Source organism: Oncorhynchus clarkii, chromosome 12, assembly GCF_045791955.1.
Source record: "Oncorhynchus clarkii lewisi isolate Uvic-CL-2024 chromosome 12, UVic_Ocla_1.0, whole genome shotgun sequence".
Lineage (NCBI taxonomy): Eukaryota > Metazoa > Chordata > Actinopteri > Salmoniformes > Salmonidae > Oncorhynchus > Oncorhynchus clarkii.
The window spans coordinates 38,151,179-38,174,815 of record NC_092158.1 but is presented as its reverse complement, the minus strand read 5'-3'; the positions used below and the strand labels follow the sequence as shown (position 1 = coordinate 38,174,815).

The 23,637-nt window shown below is 40.4% G+C and overlaps 2 protein-coding genes across 5 annotated transcripts in view; one reads left to right on the top strand and one right to left on the bottom strand.

The window, feature by feature from the left end:
• The window catches only part of LOC139423154 (homeobox protein cut-like 1), a 247,218-nt gene extending 242,548 nt beyond the window's left edge, over window positions 1–4,670 (bottom strand). For all 4 annotated transcript variants that reach the window (XM_071174851.1, XM_071174853.1, XM_071174854.1 and 1 more), the window contains exon 1: window positions 4,476–4,670. In XM_071174851.1, the coding sequence (XP_071030952.1) occupies window positions 4,476–4,670 (195 nt within the window). The remainder of the gene's footprint in view (window positions 1–4,475) is intronic.
• Window positions 4,671–11,465: 6,795 nt separating this feature from the next.
• Window positions 11,466–16,075, top strand: LOC139423153 (myosin regulatory light chain 2, ventricular/cardiac muscle isoform-like). The gene is made up of 6 exons (XM_071174850.1): window positions 11,466–11,681; window positions 12,846–13,011; window positions 14,300–14,404; window positions 14,617–14,695; window positions 15,114–15,162; window positions 15,837–16,075. Exons 1-6 carry the CDS (start codon window positions 11,679–11,681, stop codon window positions 15,939–15,941), a joined length of 507 nt encoding a protein of 168 aa, XP_071030951.1. The 5' UTR covers window positions 11,466–11,678; the 3' UTR covers window positions 15,942–16,075.
• Window positions 16,076–23,637: the final 7,562 nt, after the last annotated feature.

Genomic DNA, 23,637 nt, shown 5'->3' with positions numbered 1-23,637 from the left:
ATTTTGTTTAGAATGATTGATAATAGTAGTTAAGGTTTCTGACTAGATTAATGGTTCACTATTTCTAAACATAAAAAATACCCCACAAAATATTCAGTATGAGATTTTAACAAAATTAACCTAAATAATGCTAGATTTATCTAACTGAATGTATTACTTAAGATATAAACTATATAGACAAATTATAACTGTACTTGAGAATACATTTCTTAAGATGTGTCATTTCAGAATCGTATTTAACTGGTTTTGATGTTCCAATTAGTAAGAGATAATCAATGAAGGGCTATGCGATCTGGAAAATAATGAATGACGAGCTAGCAGAGTGGAACTACCCTTCCACAAAGTTGCATTATTTTCCAGAGAACGAATAGAGCCCCGAGGTAACTATCCCGTTTAGACCATGGGTATAATTTAGCACATTTACCCCTAGATATGTGTTCATTTGCAGGTAGAAATGTGTACAACATCCACTGAAGTGGATTGCAAGTTTGCTAGATAGCGACAGTAGTTGCTATAACCAAACAAACAGACTTGCTAGTTTAGCTAACCAAACCATCAGTCCTACCTTGCTATTAAGAAAATCTAATTCAACAATGCCAATAATGTTTTCAATTAGACTTTTGCTTTCAAATGCAGCTCAAACATGTAATAATGAACTATATATTTTTTTAAATAACTAGGCAAGTCAGTTAAGAACAAATTCCTATTTACAATGACGGCCTACCAGAAGGCAAAAGACCTCCTGCGGGGACAGGGGCTGGGATTAAATTATATATATTTTTAAATAAATAACATAAATATAGGATAAAACACACATCACGACTAGAGACAAAACAACACTATAGCCATTGAATTCTACTGTGCAAATATACTGTGCATTATAAGGAAATAATGCACACTCTAGAATGCCCTTCAAGCCAATCAGAAACGAATATTCAACAATGCCATTGGTATAATTAAGCAATAAGGCCACAGGTGTCTCAAGTTGAGGGAACGTGTAATTGGTATGCTGACTGCAGGAATGTCCACGACTGTTTCCAGAGAATGCAATGTTAATTTCTCTACTATAAGCCGCCTGCAAAGTAATTTTAGAGAATTTGGCAGTACGTTCAACCAGCCTCACAACCGCAGACCACATGTATGGCGTTGTGTGGGCGAGTGGTTTGCTGTTGTGAACAGAGTGGTGGTGGGGTTATGGTATGGGCAGGCATAAGCTACGGACAATGAACACAATTGCATTTTATCGATTGCAATTTGAAAGCACAAAAATACTGTGATGAGATCCTGAGGCACATTTTTTCGTAAGGTATCTTTGATCAACAAATGCATAACTGTATTCCCAGTCATGTGAAATCTATAGATTAGGGCTTAATGAATGTATTTCCTCATGAAATGTATCTCAGTAAAATCAATGAAATTGTTGCATGTAGCATTAATATTTTTGTTCAATTTAAAGCAAATGGAATTTGTAATAGGCCTACCTTACTTAAGCAATAAGGCCCGGGGGGGTTGTTCTTTAGCACGACGCAACGCGGAGTGCCTGGATACAGCCCTTAGCAGTGGTATATTGGCAATATACCACAAACCCCCGAGGTGCCGTATTGCTATTATAAAACTGGTTACCAACATAATTAGAGCATTAAAAATACATGTTTTGTTATACGGTCTGATATACCACAGCTGTCAGCCAATCAGCATTCAGGGCTCAAAACACCCCGTTTATAAATGCAATTAGAAGCTGGGCTGTTCAAGCCCTGAGTGCTGATTGGTAATAGCTGTGGTATATCAGACCATATACCATAGGTAAAATAAAACATTTATTTTTACTGCTCTAATTACATTGGTAACCAGTTTATAATAGCAATAAGGCACCTCGGGGGTTTGGGGTATATTGCCAATACACCACGACTAAGGGCTGTATCCAGGCACTCCACACTGCATAAGAGCAGCACTTAGCCATGGTATATTGGCCATATATTGACCACCCCCACTGGCCTTATTGCTTAAATAAGGTAGACCTATTACAAATTCCATTTGATTTACACTGACCAAAAACCAGGGTCTGTAGTGACGCAGTGCCTTAAACTGCTGCGCCACTTGGGAGCCTTATTGTCCCCTGCACAAGGTGCACCTGTGTAATGTACATGCTGTTTAATCAGCTTCTTGATATGCCACACCTGTCAGGTGGATGGATTATCTTGGCAAAGGAGAAATGCTCACTCATGTTGTTTATATTTTTTGTTCAGTGTAGATAACTGTGGCCATAAAGTCATATGAACTTAATTACCATTTCAAAATTAAATGTAATCAATGTTGACTTTATTGCTAGACAGAATGTGAAGCAGGACGCTTTAACTATGTAAATAAAGACATAAGAGCCTATGTGCAACTCTCAATTATCGGAGGTTGGCTACAGTGGGTACAATATGAGGCATTATATTCGTGGCGCCAAAAGCACACCTCGCGTGAGAATCATAAATCAGTCATAAAACCGTAAGGCTATTTTCCTTCTACAAAAAAATGTATTTCAGATCGAGAGCCTAGGTTACATTCCTCCAGAAAATCCCTGAACCAGTTGAACGCAAAATAGAGTGAACAAATTCAGATAGGGAAAGAACAGTAGGATACACCCACATTGTCTTTTCAAAAATACAATGATTTCAAGAGGTAATGGTACATGTCGCACGGGGCAAAATAGCTGAGAAAACACATCCCTGTGATTGAGATCAACCTGTTCCCTGGCCGCAGAAGACCATGGCGTAGCATGGAAAACAATGGTCGAAAATAAACGGCATACGGATGAATAACAAAATATTTTCGGCACCTTTTAAATAGACTTAATTCTAATCTTGGGATGGAAATATTGTCCATTGAAAAGGGCACGCATTGTCTCATTCCCCCTCCTGACATGATGTGCAAAAACCCGTGAGACTCAGTGACGTGTACATTTCAAACATTCCTTTGATAGTAGCCTAGGCCACCTGAATCGATATTACACCCCCTTTTAATTTGAGAATCATTAGCCTACATTTGTAGGCTGTAAAATACATGCAAAAACGACATATCCACGAAATCGGAGTTGAATAGGCTTTTAGTAGGCAACTAGGGTCATTGAAATTTACCAATCAGAATAAAAGCCAAAGAGAAAAAGTAACCAAATATTGATTTTAAAGGATTAACTAGACTATATAGGCTACATAAATACGTATGTTGCGATTGGTAGTAGTTTGTTTAAATGTAACAAATAGCCTTCACAATGAGTGTAACCCTCATGAAAGCGAAGCACATTCATTGGGACTATTCAATAACACCTTAATTCTATAGGCCTATTGATTAACCAATCACGTTTGCCTAATATGCAAAAATGACACTCCCAAGTTGCTGCTGTCGATTAGTCAACAGTCAATTCAAATTTCAGTCTTAGATAACTTTTGACCTGTTGAAATCAAAATAAAATAAGCGATTTATCAAATTTGGGTAGGCCTATACGTGCTCAATTTAAACTGCAGTATATGCTCATACAGAACTATAAATTATAAAGCAGATAGACATTTTATGGAAGCAAAAGTGGCTCGAGCACTCATAATGCATTTAAAATCTATTGAGCGCACAATTCAAACGAAATAAAACATACAACTTGGTTATTTAGTTAATGGTAAACTATTACAGATTGAAATAACGCAAACTTGAACTTGGGTGAGAATATCCATGTCTACAGCCCATGGCTACGCATAAAGAGTAAAAATCACACTTTCGCTGGCCTGTATTTCAAAACACATTTTTTTCTACAGATTAACACAACCACGACAAACTAGACATCAGCAAACTGTTTTTGTTATTAAAATAGCTACCGAGTTGCCTAGATGCAGGCAAAACACTTCCCTAAAAAAAAAAAAAAAAGAGCACGATGCTTCGCGATAAGCTTTTCTCGAAAATAATAACTACAAACAGCTATTATGAAATGTATGCTGTCACAACATTTTGTATATTTCTTATTCAAACGCAATATTTCCCAGTGTAAAACAGACAACATAAGTCACCTAACTCTTCTGCACCCATCTCGTTTCAGCACCACAGCGCCACCCACGAGAGCTCGAGACAACCAATGCACTTATTTTCTTTAACCAAATTATTCAAACAAAACGCATCAAGAACATCAAATACATCCTCTCAAAGGTATTAAGTTTCCAGTTTTGAACTAGAATAGTCTTCCATGAGAGTGGAATCGCCTTTGCTCCCGGAATTGCCATAGTGACCGCTTCCCCGCGGCCATGATGTCTGATCGATGGGAATTGAACAAAGAGGATCAATTTCCGATCAACGAGAGAGCCGCTTTAATCAATGGGAGAAGAGAGCTCCAAAAGCGGCCACAAACACCGGCAAAGAGGGGCTCAAGAGCGAAGCCACAACTCGACAACGGTTTGCCACGCATAAGGCTTCAAGAAAGCAGAGAAACTTTAAGGAAAAAGGCTGACCTGCAGCTGCTGTAAATCAAAGCGCTTCCAATATTGAAACATCGATCCCGCATTGGCCGCCATCTTGAGACATATTGAGACGGAGTGAGAGGCTGATACAGAGAGAGCGAGGGGCTGGAGTTCAGTAGAAAGGAGGGGGAGCGCGCGCAAAACACGGAGCGGAGCAATTGAACAGGGACATCGCTTATTGAACATGGGCGTGGAATGGAGTTATTGAACATGAACCTGTGATATTGAATAGGGCCACAGAATAGAATTATTGAACGGGAGTTGGCAATTTCTTTAACAGCTAAAACATGGGATGGATTTTCCATGTAGATCGTGAACAATGCTGAAAGATTTGTTGTCGAGTGTGTGGTTTGGACTGATTTTATTCGCTTTTCGACATGTGATTGCCAATATTGCTATTTCATATAGGCTACTATCCATTAGATTAGGCTATGCATGAGAAATGTAGTATAGCCTACTCTTGTTTTACATGTAGCCTATTATTTCTGCTCTTCTTTCTGTAGCCTAATTTCTGTGTGCTACTTGTTTCTCATTGCTCAAATGCGTTTATTAATTGTTGGATTAAGATTATCATTTTATAATATTTCGTTTTACACTAATCACGTTAATAGTTTTGGTGTTGTAAACCGTTAGTTCTATTTCATGTAAATATTATCTTATTTATTGAAGTGTTTTTAAGAATAACACTGTGAAAGGTGGTTAGAACTATTTTATTGTAAATTATTTTTTATTATAAATTCTTTACATGGACTTTATTTAGTAAATGTAGTGACTAAGATGTATAGTTTGCATTGTGAAAACATTTTAATTATTTGACTGCATGGCTGAATGTTTTATCAATACTTCAGCGGTCTCAGCAATGTGTGCTTGAATTTGAACTTGAATTTGGGAGAACAGCGCCCCTGTAGATCTGAAATGGGAATACAAGCAATCTGCTGAAATCTATAGTTTTCATGTTGTGCTGTATATACTATTCTACTTTCGATTGGAAACTTTCCATATTTGTTCTTTAAAATTCATTCACAACACCTTTTATCAGTCTTGTAGGTAGAAAAATTGCCTTACGTCTACTTAAATAATTTAATCACAACTTTGATGTTTTTGTTTATTACAGAACAAAGAAACACATGTCAAGTAACTCATGCAAAACTTTAACACATTTAAGAACTTGAATATTGCTGGATTTCAGTTAGAAATATTTTAAAATCACCAATAAAAATAATGTAATCACAGTGATTATTAAAGCAAGTATTGTTCACTGCTAAACAGTATACTATTGACACAATTATTTATTTGCCTTGGCCTGAATGTAGTGTTATATTTTCATATATATTGTTTCCCTTATTCACACTCTGTTCCACATTGTTATGCTGATAAAGGTTATTTACGTAAAATACATAATATAAACTTGCATTTGTATTTTGCACTTTTGCTAAACCCAGTGTATAATAGCTAAACAGTGTATAATGGTACATTTAGCTGTTATAAAAGCTACCATTTTTCCAGACTATTTGCATGTAATTTTACAAGAATGTTTGCTTCAATGATAAGCTGGGAAATTTCCATTCTGTTTCATTTGCAGGAAATAATATAGCCTGTCTAAGTTACCATAGAATCAGAGGCTGTTTTGGCCAGCCACAATTACTCCTGTTGAAAATCCCTGGCTCTTAAAGTTATTTGGCATATAAGTGGCAGAATAACTTGTTGAAAAGTAGGGGCTATTGGGTAACGAGAAACACCAGACACATTTAACATGAACACAATCCCATGGCACTGCATGCAAGCCAACTAGTAGAGAGGGAAATGCACACTTGTTCAACCCCGGCATTTTATGCATGTAATCATACATGTATTTAAGATCCCCCATAAGACATAGCGTACCATCGGAATGCAGACCAAACCAGTCTGTTCTCCTAAACATATGAAATGTATAATCCCACTCGCTCAGACAGACATTATGTTATCTAATGAATCGGTCTAAGAAGCGAAGAGTACATGAATGCCTTTAGGTGAAACATCTGTGGATTCTATTAAACTACAAAATTGCCTGCCAACTTATGCAGCCGATGAACTGTAGTCAAACAAGTTATCTTTGACTACTTCATTTCAAATTCCATACATTCGGGAAGACTACCAAATACATCACAACCTAAGCCAACCATACGATAGAGTCAATTTAGTCATAGTGAGTCAAAACCTCCTAAAATCCCTCATAAAACTCCTGTCAGCTCATTCATGGCTGCACTTTCCGTTTATGAGTGACTTTTTCCCCCTTCACCCGTATACATTTCCTGTCAGTTAATGCTTGGGCTGGGTGGGGTGCACAGTGATTAGAAATCAAACCTGAAAGACAGGCCAGCTTTCATGGGTATCGTTAGTGAAAGAAAGAGAGAGACACCTTGTCAGTATTATCTCACCGTGTCTTTTGTCATGCACTTTCCCCCACTAGAACCCTCCCAGGCCCAGGGAGTGGTCTAGAACAATCTCAATTAACTGAGTAGAGTAGAAGAACATACAAAGGCAAACAAACAATCATACGTACAGTACAGACAGATTGGTTGACAGATAGACAGATGAGACACACACACAAACACACAAACACAATGACATAATCATAATCATGGAGAATATCTAGCTATATATATATATATATATATATATATATTGCTCTTTTAGACTAATTATTACAAAGAAATTCTCAACTCGTAATGAGACTAATGGCTCTGTTCAATCCATTTCTGAATGGAGTAAAGATGAGTCTCAATTAAGCTGGACTTGTGCAGAAATGTTGAACAAATGTATACTGTCTCAAATGTATCTCCAGAAGGAGGCTTTAAAGAGGATAAATTACAGTAATAAAAAACAATCCTGGAAAAAAAACATTCTGAAAGCAGTTCAGATTTAAATGCATGTATCACTTTTTCTCTCCACACACATATAACATTTATTTTAATAAAAGTACTATGTTGGCCTTATTCTCTCTCTCTCTCTCTCTCTCTCTCTCTCTCTCTCTCTCTCTCTCTCTCTCTCTCTCTCTCTCGCGCACTCTTTCTCCATCTCTTCTTCTCTCTGTCCTTCTCTATTTCCCTTTCTCTACATCCCCTCCTCCCCCTCTCTCGATCTCTTTCTCTATCCTTCCTGTCTCTCTTCCCCTCTTTCTCGCTCATTTCCTCTGTCTCTCACTCTCTCTAAATGTTGAGTGAGTCTGGTAGATCCACAGCGCCATCAGTCCTGGCCTCACCAAGGCAGTCCATTTAAAGGTAATCATGCGTGTGAGTGCGGCAGTATCGCAGGGACCAGCTAGCTCCTCTTTTTCTCTCTTTTAGCTCCGGGAGCTATCTTTGACTTAACAAGGAGGCCCATTGGTGTGACGATTGTGTTTGCGCAGGGGAAGATGGGAACTGAACATACATGGATGGGCAAACTTGATGGAGGATCGTTCCCCAACGTCTCCTGTCACAAAACAAAGAAATAGAGAGAGAGAGAGAGAGAGAGAGAGAGAGAGAGAGAGAGAGAGAGAGAGAGGAGAAAGGTGGGGATAGATGTGGGGGTGGGGGGCTTTCTGATGATTAATTATGTTTGGGATTCCCCAATTAAAATGGAAAATTACTGTTAATCAACCTGCCAATGCAGTGTGCTGCGGTGAAGAATGGTATCAACATTGGCTTAACATGTAGAGGAGGATGTACAGCAGTGAACATCACTCAAAGGGGTATTAATAGTAGCATGCACACATCATATTTCTTCAAATTGAATTCCTATTCAAAATGACAGTACATTATGTACTGAAACTGTAGACATAAAAATATAGAAATTGTGCCATGGGCTAATTCAAACAAAGCATTGCTGTGCCAATGGAACACAACAATAGCTGTGACATGCTGAATGAACACAGGCCATGAGGGAACTAAGAAGGAGACGTTTTCCTGTCCCCATCTCCCCTGGCTGGGCTCCCTCGTATGACTGTCAGACAGTCACACACATACACACACACAAACATTCATACAAGTGTGCAGGGTAAGGGAGGAAGACAGAGGGGGGAGAGGGGGAACAGAGGAAGCAGTGTAACCCAGGAACAGTGAGAGGAAAGAGGGAGAGAGGTGCCGTGTGGAAGTATAACTCAGAAGGGAGAGGAGGAGAGGGAGCAGAAGTATAGCTAACACATGAGGAGAGAGAGAAAGGGGAAAGAAGAGAGCGGAAATCATACAGGGGAAGAGAGGAAAGTGCAGCAGAGGGAGTTGTAGCAGACAGTAGTCCAGGCGTGCAGTGCAGTGAAGTGCGGTGCTGAGGAGGGCATTGGGAGTTGAGGAGGGCCCCAGAAGACTCCTGCGGCTTTATGCTCCTCCCCTCTCCTCAGCGAGGGGCTCAGGGAGTGCTCATCCCAGCGCCTTCCTCCCCACTGGCAATTTGTTTTCCTAATCCACCAGAGCCTGGTGCTACCACTACCCCCCCCCCCCCCCCCCCCACACACACACTCTCTCCCTCTATCAGGCAGGGCCCCCTTGGGAGCCCAATTAGGGCCGTCTCCCCCACACGCAGATCTACCCAGGACTTCTCCTCCTCGTCTTTTTTTAATCAAATAAGACTCCTCTGGAGGCTAGTCCTCGTTTTAAGGAGACGGCATTCTGGATTAAATTTTAATTAAGGAAATGCTAGCCTTTTAGAAGACATCGGAAATGAATGGAATTGGGAGGGCGAGGGGAAAGCCACCCAGCGAGGTTTGTGTGCTTCTCTGTGGGAGTGTTTGTGTGTAGATGGAATCTGAATCATATTATAGTGCCATTATTGGTACAAGAACAGGTTCATCATTGGAATAAATTGATAGTTTATTAATGTCATATCATTTTTCATTACTATAAATCAGACAGAAATGATTATTTATTTATGTGGGGTAAATAGCTGTAATTCTTTTACAAGATAATCAGGTACTTACTGCATAAATATGTAAACAAGGTGAACGGATTAACATCTAAAATGGAGGTTCATCCACTCTACCTGGTTATGTCTAGTTTCACTCTAAATTCAGATGGTATCAAGCGTGACCAGTGCCTTTCTCTGGGAATACGCTGCCATCTACTGGCAATCATGTGAAAATACAATTTAGCTGAGGTAAATATAACTAAACCACTTACAGTATACATAGTCATAAACATATTTTTACCCTCCAAAAAAAGCTTTCTTAATGTACAGCACTGTACCTTTGCCTTATCTTGCATTATCTCTGCAGAATCTAGGAGTTCTCCTTTTCATTCACCTTTTGTAATTTTTCAAGCTTGCCCTCCTTGGCAGAGGTTATGCCATATTGCTTACTCTTATTAAATCCTCTCAGATCTCCACAAGTGTTAAGGGGGCAATTAAGTATATGGTGTCTGTCTGTACAGTACGAGCTTGTTGTCAATTTCATAGTTACCTACTGCAGTTTAATCACCAGGGGGCGCCAAAAACCTGACTGATAGAGTAGCCTATAATCAATCCAGCTGGCCAAGGCCCTTTGACAACAGAGTGAGCTGCAGGTGGTTCAGATGGATCCTTGACCTTTACCCCTGTCAGGGGATTAGCCGACACACTCAAAACATTTACTGGGAAAGGTTTAATAATAGGGCCTATACTCAAAGGTGAGTATACTCTCACAAGACTAAATACTAATTTGAGAGACGCTTGAAAAAGTAAGGGGAGAATTATTGAAGTGATTGACATGCCTGGTAGTGTGGTCCATTTGGCCACACAGATTATGCGAATACAGTGATTGACAGGGCTGGGTGGTAATGGGGAAGGGCCTTGAGGGTGCAAGAATAATGAAGTGATTCAAAGCGCTGGCCAGTTTTATGGGTCCGTCACATGCCAGGAAGGAGCCCAAGCCGCCTGTGTTATTGGAGGAATGCAGTGCCCATGGCATTGTTGCCCCTGGAGACCTTGACTCCTCTCCTCTACCTCTGCTTGGAGCAGCACCCAACATGGACACAACCCCCTAGTAGCCCTCTGGGTGAAAATATCTTCACCCTGTTGGTTCAATCAATGGCGTGCCAGGGACCACAGCAAATAGGACATTCTCCACAGTCTCCCCAAGCCCATTCTCTGAGGCCCGTTATACCAGAACATTTTATTTTACTGTACACACACGCCCCCCCCCCCCCCCCCCCCCCCCTGCCCCCACACACACACACACAACCTATCACTCAGCTAAAACAGGCCTCTCTCCAAGGTTGCTTAGCTGTGGAGATGAGTTACTGCCGTCTGACAGAACAATGGTCACCTGTTTTCCACACAAACATAAAGCGCCGCCAGCTCAACAGTGGTCCATATCTGTACAACTGAGGTAAATAGGAGCTATTTTCTTGCTTGACTGTTCAATTTGAAGGGCTTATGTTTCTATCAAGTATCTGGTGTTTGGCTTATACAACCTGGACATCTATAAGCTGCCAATAATTATATACTTTGGTCCCAAAATACTGTTTCAGATACAAATGTTGAGCAGTGAGCACAACTGAATTGGTTGAAAATAGTGAGCTATGTTGAGAGTGCAGCTGACATCAATGTGTCAATGTTATTTCCTGTATTCATCTCTGTAGTGATTGCTAAATGAATTGTTCACCTCCCTAAAGAAATATCTTAGGGGTTGATTATAACGTTTCAATGTGAGACAATACAATGGTTAAGTGATCAACAAAGCCCGGTGACCTCAGTGACCTTAGTCATTCCATGGTGTCCAACACTCCTATTAATGAAAAGCCACACAAGAACTGTTCAAAGCGTGTCCTTCCACCGCAAACTAGACAAGGGTATCAATTCATTACCGTGGTAATCTGGCGGGCTGAGACGCGGTGTCGCACCCGGCCTAACTACAGGATCTGTGAAGTCTGAGGCATTGACACATACTCACAACTACCCACACCGTCCCCTCCTCGGGGATAGGGGCCGGATTTGACTGTCTGACCGTGGCCCCTGCTCCTAAAATAAGGTGTCACATAAACAGTTCAGAGCCACAGCACCCCTGCATGGGTCAATTATAATGGGGGGCTGGGGGCGGTGGGTGTTAGTCCTCTATATGGCTGGCATGCCTTGGGTGACGTTCCCCCATTGTCTAAACATAGAGCAGGTGGGCAGAGGAGCCAAGTGTGTCGCTATATAAGTGACCAGGGTCATTTTTTAGTGTCCTCTCAAGCGTAAGTGAACAACTGAGAAGCTCCTGACATAATGGTAAGAATGACACCTCCCTCACTCTCTGCTCTCTACTTGTCTTCGTCTTCACCTTGGGGTTAACTAAGTGTCTCACTTTCTTGGTGTGTAGGATGCTTAGAGTTCTTGGAGAAGCTAAGCTTACTTCAGAAGCAGACAGGTGTTGATGTTTTTAAATGCATTTATTAAGATTCTATTTAGTGAGGTAATCAAGGATCGTTCGAACACTCGTATATTTGATAACAGCTGTGCGGAATGGTAAATTAACGGAGTAAATTTCTTGCCAACCGTAATTAAAATCCCAAACTGTAGTGATGGGGGAGCTTGATTGCATACCAAACATGTTTGAATGATAAGAAGAAATAATATATTGGAAGGTTAGTAATAACTGTGATTATTAGATCTTATAAAAGTCAGACCTAATAATAATATGCCCTAACCATCTCCACAGTGTATCCAATCAATGTAAAGAGCAGGAACGCCATTGGGGTGCCTGACTCTGTTGATTGCAACACTTGACCTCTACTACAGTGTGTTGTAAACATTTGTGAACTGTGGCTCTTCAATATTGAAAGCTTGCATGCTCTAAAAGTTATACGTTTAATTAGAGACATTAATAGCCATGTAGTTTTGCTGTGCTCTGTAGTTCAATGTTAGATGTTCATAGTTTTGGTTATGCATTTGAAATGAGCAAAACGCAGTAAATGTAATTTATGTCATTAGTCTTACTTATCATTCATTATTATAATTTATGGAATATAATTAAGCAATAAGGCCCAAGGGGGTGTGGTATATGGCCAATATACCACAGCTTAGGGCTGTTCTTAAGCACGATGTGCCTGGACACAACCTTTAGTCGTGGTATATTGGTCATATACCACAAACCCCTGAGGTGCCTTATTGCTATTATAAACTGGTTACCAATGTGATTAGAGCAGTAAAAAATCTATGTTTTGTCACACCTGTGCTATACGGTCTGATATACCACGACTGTCAGCCAATCAGCATTCAGGGCTCGAACCTCCCAGTTTATAACAGTCATTATATTATTACTGTTATATATATCATGATACTGTCAAATAATTCAAAATCAAAGTCAATGTATGCAAACTTTATTGAAATGTATGTACGCTGTTGTTATTCATCATAACCTCAAAGTAATAGCCATTTCCCTGTGTATCTCAGGCACCCAAAAAGGCAAAGAAGAAGGCAGCAGAGGCCAGCTCCAATGTGTTCTCCATGTTTGAGCAAGCCCAGATCCAGGAGTTCAAGGAGGCTTTCACCATCATGGACCAGAACAGAGACGGTTTCATTGACAAGAATGACCTGAGGGACACATTCTGTGCACTGGGTGAGCTAAGGCTAATGCTTACTCCTCTGGAGAACGGCCATTTGCAGTATAAAATTGGTGGTGAAGTTATCTTCCTTGGACAAGAAGTTACCCCTCCCTCTGTCCTCCAGATATCTCCGATGAGTGTAATGATTGCTTCCACAAAACACAAACATTTATATTGAGAATGACTGATCCAAACAACAATCTCTGACCATAACGCCTGTGCTGCTCAGAGTCATGTATTTAGAGAGTTGGGCCATTAAGGTTTCTACAATATGATGCACTTACAGTACCAGTCAAATGTTTGGGCACACGCACCAACAAGTGCTCAGCATATGTGGGAACTCCTTCAAGACTGTTGGAAAATCATTCCAGGTGAAGCTGGTTGAGAGAATGCCAAGAGTGTGCAAAGCTGTCATCAAGGCAAAGGGTGGCTACTTTGAAGAATCTCAAATATAAAATATATTTTGATTTGTTTAACACTTTTTTGGTTACTACATGATTCCATGTGTGTTATTTCATAGTTTTGATGTCTTCTCTATTATTCTACAATGTAGAAAATAGTCAAAATAAAGAAAAACCCTGATTAGGTGTGTCCAAACTTTTGACTGGTACTGTACATGACCCAACATTCTATGGCAGCCATGTTATCGCCTCATTAACATTACATGGGGAATATCTGTCTATAATGAGCATTATGAACCATTTACATGACACTTAAAATTATATCGCAGCCATGTTAGCACCTAATTAACATCACATAAACGTTCAGAGAGTGCCACTTTCTCCTCCATAGCCGTTGCTAAGTAATAATTGACACTTCTGCAATGTGCTGTTTATTTCTGATAGTTTGCAAAACCTATGAAGATGTCCAGTGATACCATATATGCAATTTGTTGACATCACAAGTCCACAACACAGTACAGACTTGGATACACAGGATTCTGAAAGCTAATCAATAAATAGTCTGTTCAATTCGCTGCTCTGTTTAGATTATTTGCATAGGGAATTATTCCATAGGGAATTGTCAGAGGAGCTCTTATCCTATTGTTACATCACCAACATTTCGAGAATAAAGGTGTTAACATGGCAGCCGTTCTAAAACCTGGCCAAACTCTCTCTATATATGACTCTGATGCTATGTAACTGAATGTTCAGAATTAGAACAATATTCAACATTCTAGAAGTTGGCCCAACTCTATAAATAATACATGGCTCTGGTGCTGCTGTACTTTCCCACCTGGTCATGTGAGTGGTCCCACTGACCTCTGACCTCTATCTCTTCCTGTCCTGTGTGTCTCTGCAGGCCGTCTTAACGTGGGTAATGATGAGCTGGACGAGATGCTAAAGATGGCCCCTGGACCCATCAACTTCACCATCTTCCTCTCCATGTTTGGCGAGAAGTTGAAAGGTCAAGCCACACCACTGTATGGCCACAAAGGCTTGCATATGTCATATATGGTTCATCACATGTAAACTGAAATATTATGACTAGCTATTGCTTATAACAATCACATATTCAGACCGACATGAGGCAAATGACTATTTTCCTCAGTGATATTTTTTCACTGTGCACTGTTTAGACAGACCAGCTGTATGTCTGAAAAAAGTGTTCTCTCTCAGGTACTGACCCCGAGGAGACCATTATTAATGCCTTCAAGATCTTCGACCCCGAGGGACAGGGAGTCCTCAAGGGAGAGGAGTAAGGACTTTATTCATTCTAATACTGTCAAAGTTACAACAGTACCTGTCGCTCTATCCCCTAATGTGTACGCGGTACAGTTAGTAATGATCAAATTCCTAAAATGCTCTAATAAGTCGCTTTAGGAATTATTCAAGAAGTCAATAACTACTACAGTAATAGATAACGCATTAGAATTGCTTTAAAAAAATTACTAAATTCTAATCTATTGAACCTCTCTTTTATGGTTGCTGATAATTACCCATCAATAATAGTTTCAGTAGTTTTATAGATTCTTGTAGAAAAATGGGACCTTTTCTTGTGTGTTTTAGGAAATAATTAAAGAAAAAAGTGTAACTTCTTGGAGCCAACTCTGAGAAAAGAACTCACTGTCACGGTTGATGTACTGTATCTAACAAGTCATCATTTTCCTTTCCAGTATCAAATATTACATCATGTCTCAGGCGGACAAGTTCACCGAAGCTGAGGTAATGTCCTTCTCCCAAGTTTCTGAGGCTCAGTGGGATTTGTGTTTGGAATCAGTCAACTTTCACTGGTTGACTTATACCTCGTTTCCTGTCAGAGACCCATCCATCACACAAGTCCATTTCATAGACTATATCTCTAACCCACTTATCACTGACCCTGAGCCCCATCAGGGCCCAGTAAAGCTATGGAACAAGCGTTTCCTTCAGACCATCTGGTCCTCACAAAAGTGATCCTGTATTTCATCACAAAGACAGTGAATCTGATCAGAGCCCCCATCCAGAGCACTGTCCCCTTCTAACTATGTACAGGAGACCTATCTACTTCCAATGAGCTAACGCAGTACTATTATGAGACCCTATAAGACAATGGCATTCCTTTCTTAAAAGCATATTGATGTACTCACAGAAATAACTTGCATTCATTTTGAATAAGTGTGTATCATAGCTCGTTTTCATAGCATAAAGCACAAGCATGAGTGGATATTTTGGTCTCATCTCGGCTTAGAATGCCACATTGTGACTTGAGATGCATGTGTGTTCACTTTTATTTCAACTATCGATACACACCAAGTTCCGCTTGGAGTGCTATTATTATTAGCATAAGGTGAAAACAGTTACCAATCAGTTTTTCAACCCATGACATTGCATGACCTTTGTGTGCTTCACCCTTCCAGGTTGAAGACATGTTCACAAACTTCCCCCTGGACGTCGCCGGGAATCTGGACTACAAGAACCTGTGCTACGTTATCACCCACGGAGAGGACAAGGAGGCGGAGTAAATGAGCCAATCACGAGCTCTCAATCACCCAACCACTCACCTTGGACCGCCCACTACTCATCATCGCCCTGTACACACGACCCGTTTCCTTTTCCACATCTCAATTTCCCCACAATAAAAAACGAATAAAAAGGACTTTGGTGTGTGAACGAAGCATTGTGTCATTTGAACTCCAAGATGACTGTGTTGAAAGTGAAGAGTTGACTGGGATCAGAGGTAATGCTTAACAATGTCTTGTATGTGAGATGGGAATAGCCTTACGCATATTTCAGACACCCTCAAGTCGCTGGGCTTCACAGAGGTTAAGTGCAAGAAGAAGAGCGCTAATAGGGATACACATAAGAGTTTGGTGACTGATAAGTCCATATTCAGATTCAGCCTCTCTGGCCCAGTTGTCTATTGTGTTACAATACATCACAGTATTTACAGAAAATGACTTGGAATTTGAGACTCAGATAGGAAGAGCAGCGAGCCAGAATACATTGCATTGTGCATGTAAAATATCACGAGTTCTGCCGAAGATCAACAAAAGACAAGTGTCACACCCTGATCTGTGTCACCTGTCCTCGTTATTGTCGCCAACCCATCCAGGTGTTGCTTGTTTTCCCCAGTGTAGTGTATTTATCCCTGTGTTTCCTGTCTGTCAATGCCAGTTCGTCTAGTATGTTTCCAAGTCGACCAGTGTGGCCTGCCTTGACCACAAGCCTGTCTACAACTCTGTACCTCCTGGACTCTGATCTGGTTTTGCCCTTTTTGCCTGTCCACGACCATTCTCTTGCCTGCCCCTTTGGATGAATAAACACTGTAAGACTCCAACCATCTGCCTCCTATGTCTGCATTTGGGTCTTGCCTTGTGCCTTGATAACAGGATGTGTTATCATTCACATCTACTAAAAAATAGGGCTCATTTATGTGTGCAAAATAGGCTACATTTAGAATTCCATATTTACACTTTTCAATACATTGATTGCATTCTGAACAGTAGAGCCATATCAATGGTGCAGCAAAAAAATCCCAATGAGTCAAAATTATAGTAAACATCTTTTCAAAATACTGTCACCCCCCCCCCCCCCCCCCCCCTCACCACAAAGATTGAAAAAAAAAATGAATGTAATGAGTCAGGATATGGTCAGAGGGACATGCTCTAGAGGGAAGGACATAACAGTTGAGCTGCAATAATAAACTGGGTACACGCTCTGCAAAGGAGTTGGCAAGGACTCCACACTTAATATAGCAATGGCCATATGAGAGCAGCCAACAGTCTTAACAGGGGTTCATTCTATTAAACCTATTTATACATTTGGTTAAATAGGTTTAATAGGTTTTCAACAGGTGCAGAAAAACCATTATGTAATATAAAAATGTGAGCTTATAATAACTCCAGACTGAAAGAGAGAAAAGATGGTGATAAAAGTAAGAGCAATAGGTCACACTTTATTTTACAGTTGTCTATTCAACTGTTTCACCTGCTTCATCCGCCTACTTGTTGACACAGGACTGCACTCTTAGAAGAACCTTTTTAGGTCCAGACAGAACCCGTTTTCAGAACCCGTTTTGTTTCAGGTAGAACCCTCTGTGGAAAGGGTTCTTCATAGAACCCAAAAGGGTTCTTCAAAGGGTTGTAATATGGGGACAGCCAAAGAACCATTTTAAGTTCTAGATAGCGGCAAGGATATGCAGCAGAGTGGCAGATACAAGATCACCTACTGCTTCGGATAAAGAATTACCATAAACATAAAACCTAAAGAAAACAATTTTTTCCACTGTTGTGTGCAAGTCAAATTGCAACCATTAAAAACAGAAATCAAATGTTCACAAACTGTGTAAAATACAGTACACATATTATTCAAAAGCAGTCATGATATTTTACTGAATACAAAAACAACTGTTATATATTCAACCCACTGGCTAAACTATCTCCATGAAACTCCTTCGGTTTCCATCCTTTAACAGGAGCTGTGACGACCATTCAGGGCAGTTTAGCAAAAAAAAGATATACAGTACCAGTCAAACATTTGGACATATCTACTCATTCAAGGGTTTTTCTATATATTTTTACTATTTTCAACATTGTAGAATAATAGGGAAGCCATTAAAATGATGAAATAACACATGGAATCATGTAGTAACCAAAAAAGTGTTAAACAGATTCATCAAAGTAGCCACCCTTTGCCTTGAAGACAGCTTTGCACACTCTTGGCATTCTCTCAACCAGCTTTACCTGGAATACTTTTCCAACAGCCTTGAAGGAGTTCCTACATATGCTAAGCACTTGCTGGCTGCTTTACCATTCACTCTGTGGTCCAACTCATCCCAAACCATCTCAATTGGGTTTACGTCGAGTGATTGTGGAGGTCAGGTCATCTGATACAGCACTCCATCACTCTCCTTCTTGGTCAAATATCCCTTACACAGCCTGGAGGTGTGTTGAGTCATTGTCGTGTTGAAAAACAAATGATAGTCCCACTGAGCGCAAACCAGATGGTATGGCGTATCACTGCAGAATGCTGTGGTAGCCATGCTGGTTAAGTGTACCTTGAATTCTAAATAAATCACAGACAGTGTCACAACCAAAGCACCCCCACACTCTCATACCTCCTCCTCCATGCGTCACGGTGGGAACGACACATGCGGAGATCATCCATTTACTTACTCTGCATCTCACAAATACACAGCGGTTGCAACTAAAAATCTCAAATTTGGACTCAGACCAAAGGACAGATTTCTACCGGTCTAATGTCCATTTGTAGCCAGGTGGTAAAACTGCATAGCTGCACTCATTTATATCCACTAGATGGCACTGTCCCTTTAAGAGATCCTAAAAAGGTGTGCAAGCAGTTATGGGTTTGCGCATGTGCAGTGTGTAAGAGTGAGAGCAAGCAATTACACTAGAGAGCTATTGAAATCCAATGTGGGTCCAATGTTACTTTGGGTAAATAATACTTTTTATAAGGATGTTAGCTTCTTCCTAGCTGAATACCAGTGCTCTCAGAACCACGTTGTGGAGTTGATGATAACGTTATTTGAAGCGTGAGTAATTGTCAGATTTACATTATATTTTGTGTAAAGCTTCAGGGTGTTGTATTGTTTCATTTTTGAATTGTAACTTATCTGTTGATATGACATTTCTCTCAGTGCAGTATGGGTGAGATGAGGTCCTACTGTTGTATCTACATGATCCTCCATGTGGGGTTAGGGTATCATGTGGACAGTGTGTTTGTAAGTATTCATATTGTTTTATGACAAAATGTATTTTTGTTTTTCATGCACAATGTCATTTTACGTATGGATATCTTGTACCCAGACATTTGAAATGTTTTAAAGTCCATTCTAACTGAACATTGTGGTCTCTGTATTTTCTTGTGTTTCTATAGAAACCAGAGCCACTACTGTTTATGCATTTCACTTTGTACTTATTGTACTCAGATTGTTTTATGCACTTTACTAACAGATTTCACTAGATTGTGATTTAGACTGAACTTTACTTTATGGTGACTTAATCTTGTGGTGATTTCCCTTATACATGATCCTTTTTAAAATGTAAGCTTTGACAGAATAAACAACCCCAAATTAGTTTGTGTCCTGTGCTGGGTTTACTTTTGCCAGGCTACACATTTTGATACCAGGAGTGGGGTTCTGATAGCTTTGTTAGGGTAGCGAAGTGCATCATTTTTAGTGGTGAAGAGTGGTACGGAGCCAGAGAAATCTGACGAGGGACCAGGGGATCTGACAACAGGCAGCGAGGCCTGCCTGGAGGTTCTGTCTGTAACCAGACTGCCGGGATCCAGAGAACGCTGTGAACCACTGTAGATTATCACGGATCGTCACTGACCATCGCAGAGGACCATCTGCCATCATCTCCATCCATCCAGAAACTTTCAGAGACTGTTTCTACTCTACAGTATATCCATCAACTGAGTTTGTGTACAAACATTTCACAATGTCAAAGCCAGCAGGTGATGGGGAAGCCGCCCCTGGTGGTGAGGGTAACCATGTAGTTGACTTACAGTCACAGATTGCAGAGTTAAAAAGGAAACATGACGAAGCAATGGCAACTATTGCCGCTCTGGTTAATGGATCCACAAAGGCATATGTGTATGTACCTAGAGAGCGTCAGACCCAGTCTTTTCGTGGTGATGTCTCTCAGGATGGTTGGTCACTTATTGAGTTCATTGAGGAGGTTGAATGTGTAATTCGAGCCAAAGATCAGAGTACTGATGAAAAGGTAGATTGCATACTGTCTCTGTTGAGGGGGTCAGCCTTAGAGGAAGTGTGGTTATGCATGGGTGCGAAGTCAAAGCAGCCCAGTGACCTGTTCTCGTATCTAAGGTGGGCTTATACAGAAAAGTGGATCTCAGCTGTTGCACACCTTCTATGGCTGCCATCGGAGAGGGAGAGCACTTTGGTGATTACTGCACTCTCACAGATACTCAGGTCAGTACTGAAACAAGAACAAGACGCCATTCCCGAGGATAAAGTTGATAAAACTGTCAGAAACCGCTGCAAACTGTTTGCTGGATATCGGGAGCCAAGTCAGCACTATCCATGAGTCATTCTTTAGAGAACACTTATTTGGGGGAGATGAAGACATGCTTTCTACAGCAGGATGGCTTAAGATAACTGCAGCTAACGGGTCTGACATCCCTTACATAGGTTACCATGAGTTAGACGTAGAGACCATGGGGACAACTTTACCTGGGTGTGGCTTCCTGGTAGTCAGTGATCCTCAGCAGTCCCAGACTACAGTACCAGGTCTCCTTGGAATGGACATCATCAGCAGATGCAGACAACTAGTTCATGTTGAGTTTGATACAACTCTAGGCTGTGAGTTGGATTCTGATTGGAGAGAAGCCTTTCAGCGATGACAGAAATGTGATGTAATTGAAAAGAGGGAAACTGAGAAAATGTTGTTGCCAATCTTATTGGTTTAAGAATTTATCAAAATTCAACAGCACTTGAACACAATCATGTCGGAGTTATGACTTCCCACTTTCCATTTCCCATGAGCATGTGAAGCCAGCATAATACTGCATTCAAGTGCTAGTCGATACAAGGAAACGGAAATGTCTGACTTGCTAACTAGTTGAACGCGTTACTTGTTACACTGAAAAGTGTAGGTTTGCATTAAATGAATTATGAAGAAAATTGTGTAATGTAGGCCACCACGAAATATGAAATGCATTATGAAGAATAGTGTGACTACAAGTGCACCAGTACCCCAAAGTAGGCCTATTAAGTGCAATCAAGGATAGAAAACAGTATTGGCATTAATAAAGGTTAGGATTCCTGGTTTTCACCCAGGTGGCTGGGGTTCAACACCCGGTATGGGAAATCACATCTTGGGCTCCTGAGTGGGGCAGCACTGCATCTCAGTGCTAGAGGCATCACTACAGACACCCTGGTTCAAATCCAGGCTGTATCACAACCGGCCATGATTGGGAGTCCCATAGGGCGGCGCACAATTGGCCCGCCGTCGTCCGAGTTTGGCCCGTGTAAGTGTAACAGGGTTATATTGGTGATTCCCCTTGCAACTTTATTGTTTGGGTTTCTGGTTTTAGTTTTTATCTTGCCTTCACCTACTCACCATGGCACCTTATTGGCTGGTTTGCGTAGCTTGCTTACGAGGGAGGATGCTTCATTAGAATCGTCCCACTGAACAAGCACCAAACCAGCAGTAAGTTGTTGGTTGCAAAGCACTGCACGTCAAAAGTGATTTTTATACTCCCAAGTGATGATTTAAATGTACAATTTATATAAATTTGTTTGTAAATGTTATTCCAACATCACACATAAGATGCAGCGTTTTTTTGTGCATATTTGTTATGCCTTTTGTTGTAGAGAATTCCAGCTAATACTAGCTAGCAACTTACTGTGTCTGGTGGGGGGGTTCGTATATTTTGTACAGTGCGTCACGTGCAGAGTTGGATGGTGAGCTGTGCATTGCATGACGTGCAATTTTGTGCTGTTTCTATCAGAATAAATCTCCATGACTGGTGCTACAATTTGGAGCGCGTGTCGATGATTGATTGTACACAACGCAAGAAGAGTTCTGTTACATAGGCCGTCATTGTAAATAATAATTTGTTCTTAACTGACTTGTCTAGTTGAATGAAGGTTAAAACAATATATACATATATATACAAAAATATATTTAGGTGACAACCTGGTTGATTAACAATATTGGGTTTTTAATACATTTTTTATATATATATAAATAAATGTGGGACACAAAAAAGGCAGTGTAGAACATCATTGCCCATCATGCATGACCTCCAATAACTTTCAAAACATTGTTCCAAAGTTTGCCCCCCCACAAAATGTATTTTCCTAAGAATGAAGTCGCACAAAAATGTGTGTATTTTTCCCACAAGTTAAGACGCACATACATTTGTATCTGTTCTCACAAATTAAGCCACACAAAAACTGCTGCAATACTTTTTGTACATATTTGCACATGTTGAGTGTGAGATTGTGTTGCAACAGGATGTGGTGCAATGTGGTGATATTCTGTCAGTGCATGAGGCCAATGTCATATCGTCAACCAATCACATTTGTCAAATCCTTCTAGGCTATATTCCAGATAAACTTGGAGGACAGTTACCTACCGGTACTTACAAAAAGTGTGCGTCAAAGAGCTACAAAAGCAAGTAAACAGCCGTGTTAGACTGAAAGATAAGGTCATTTCATCAAACTCTTTATGCTCATTAGTTGCTCATTCAATATTTGCTGCTACTTCACTCTAACCTGTTTTAAAAGTCCCCCTAACTGTTTACATTCCCTGAGACCAACGAGAAATGCTTCATCGGCCACATATTCCCAGATTTTCATAAAATAGCCTCACAAGTGGTCTCTCGTTTCTAGACTACCCAATTTTGGCATGAGGTATAAAAGTGTGCTTCGATTAGTTTGTTTGGTGTAGTGGGAGGAAGATTTTTGTGTCTGTGTGAAAAAAAGATTAATGTGTAGGCTACACTATTCCTCAAATGTCTGGCAAAATCATCCTGTTTTACTGCATTTGGGTATTTTAAATGTGGTCACCCTAGCTGGGTGTCCAAGATTGCAAAGGTTGGGCGCTCAATATGCTCTAATTACCTACCCCTGAATGGGCACTCTTCAAAATCTCCACAAAATGTTGTTGCTAGCACTTGCCCCCCATAAAGTGCACCATCTGGGTTATAGGTCAACCTCACTGACTGGGGTGTGTTATACAAGATTTTGTTTGTTAAAATTAAGTGTATCTTGTGGGGTACTTCCTTGTAATTAATCTTTACCTACAAAGTACGTTACCCATTCTAATCGTCAGCGTCTGAAGGCCAATCAGAGTGAGAAAATAAACACACTAATACACAACTGAATACATAACTGTAATATCTGTATGAATACAAGGTTGTAGCTAGGTGTTAAATGAGATTTAGCCATTTCAAGTGAAGTGTAACTTTATAGTTATCTATGAGCAATTTCTATAATCTTAATGTAATGACCTGGCTAGATCATAAATGAACAAATGTCCAGACAGAGGATTGAGTTTACGAATTCCCGGTTTATTAACCCAACTCAACACAGGCTACTATTTGGCTGTAGCCCACGCCAAATAAATCAAGGATCACAGTATAAAACAACAGTGACCATCTCTTGTTAAGACAAAATGTAAAGAGAGAGAACAATGGCTAAGCATGGTCTTAAACTTCTGGTACTCC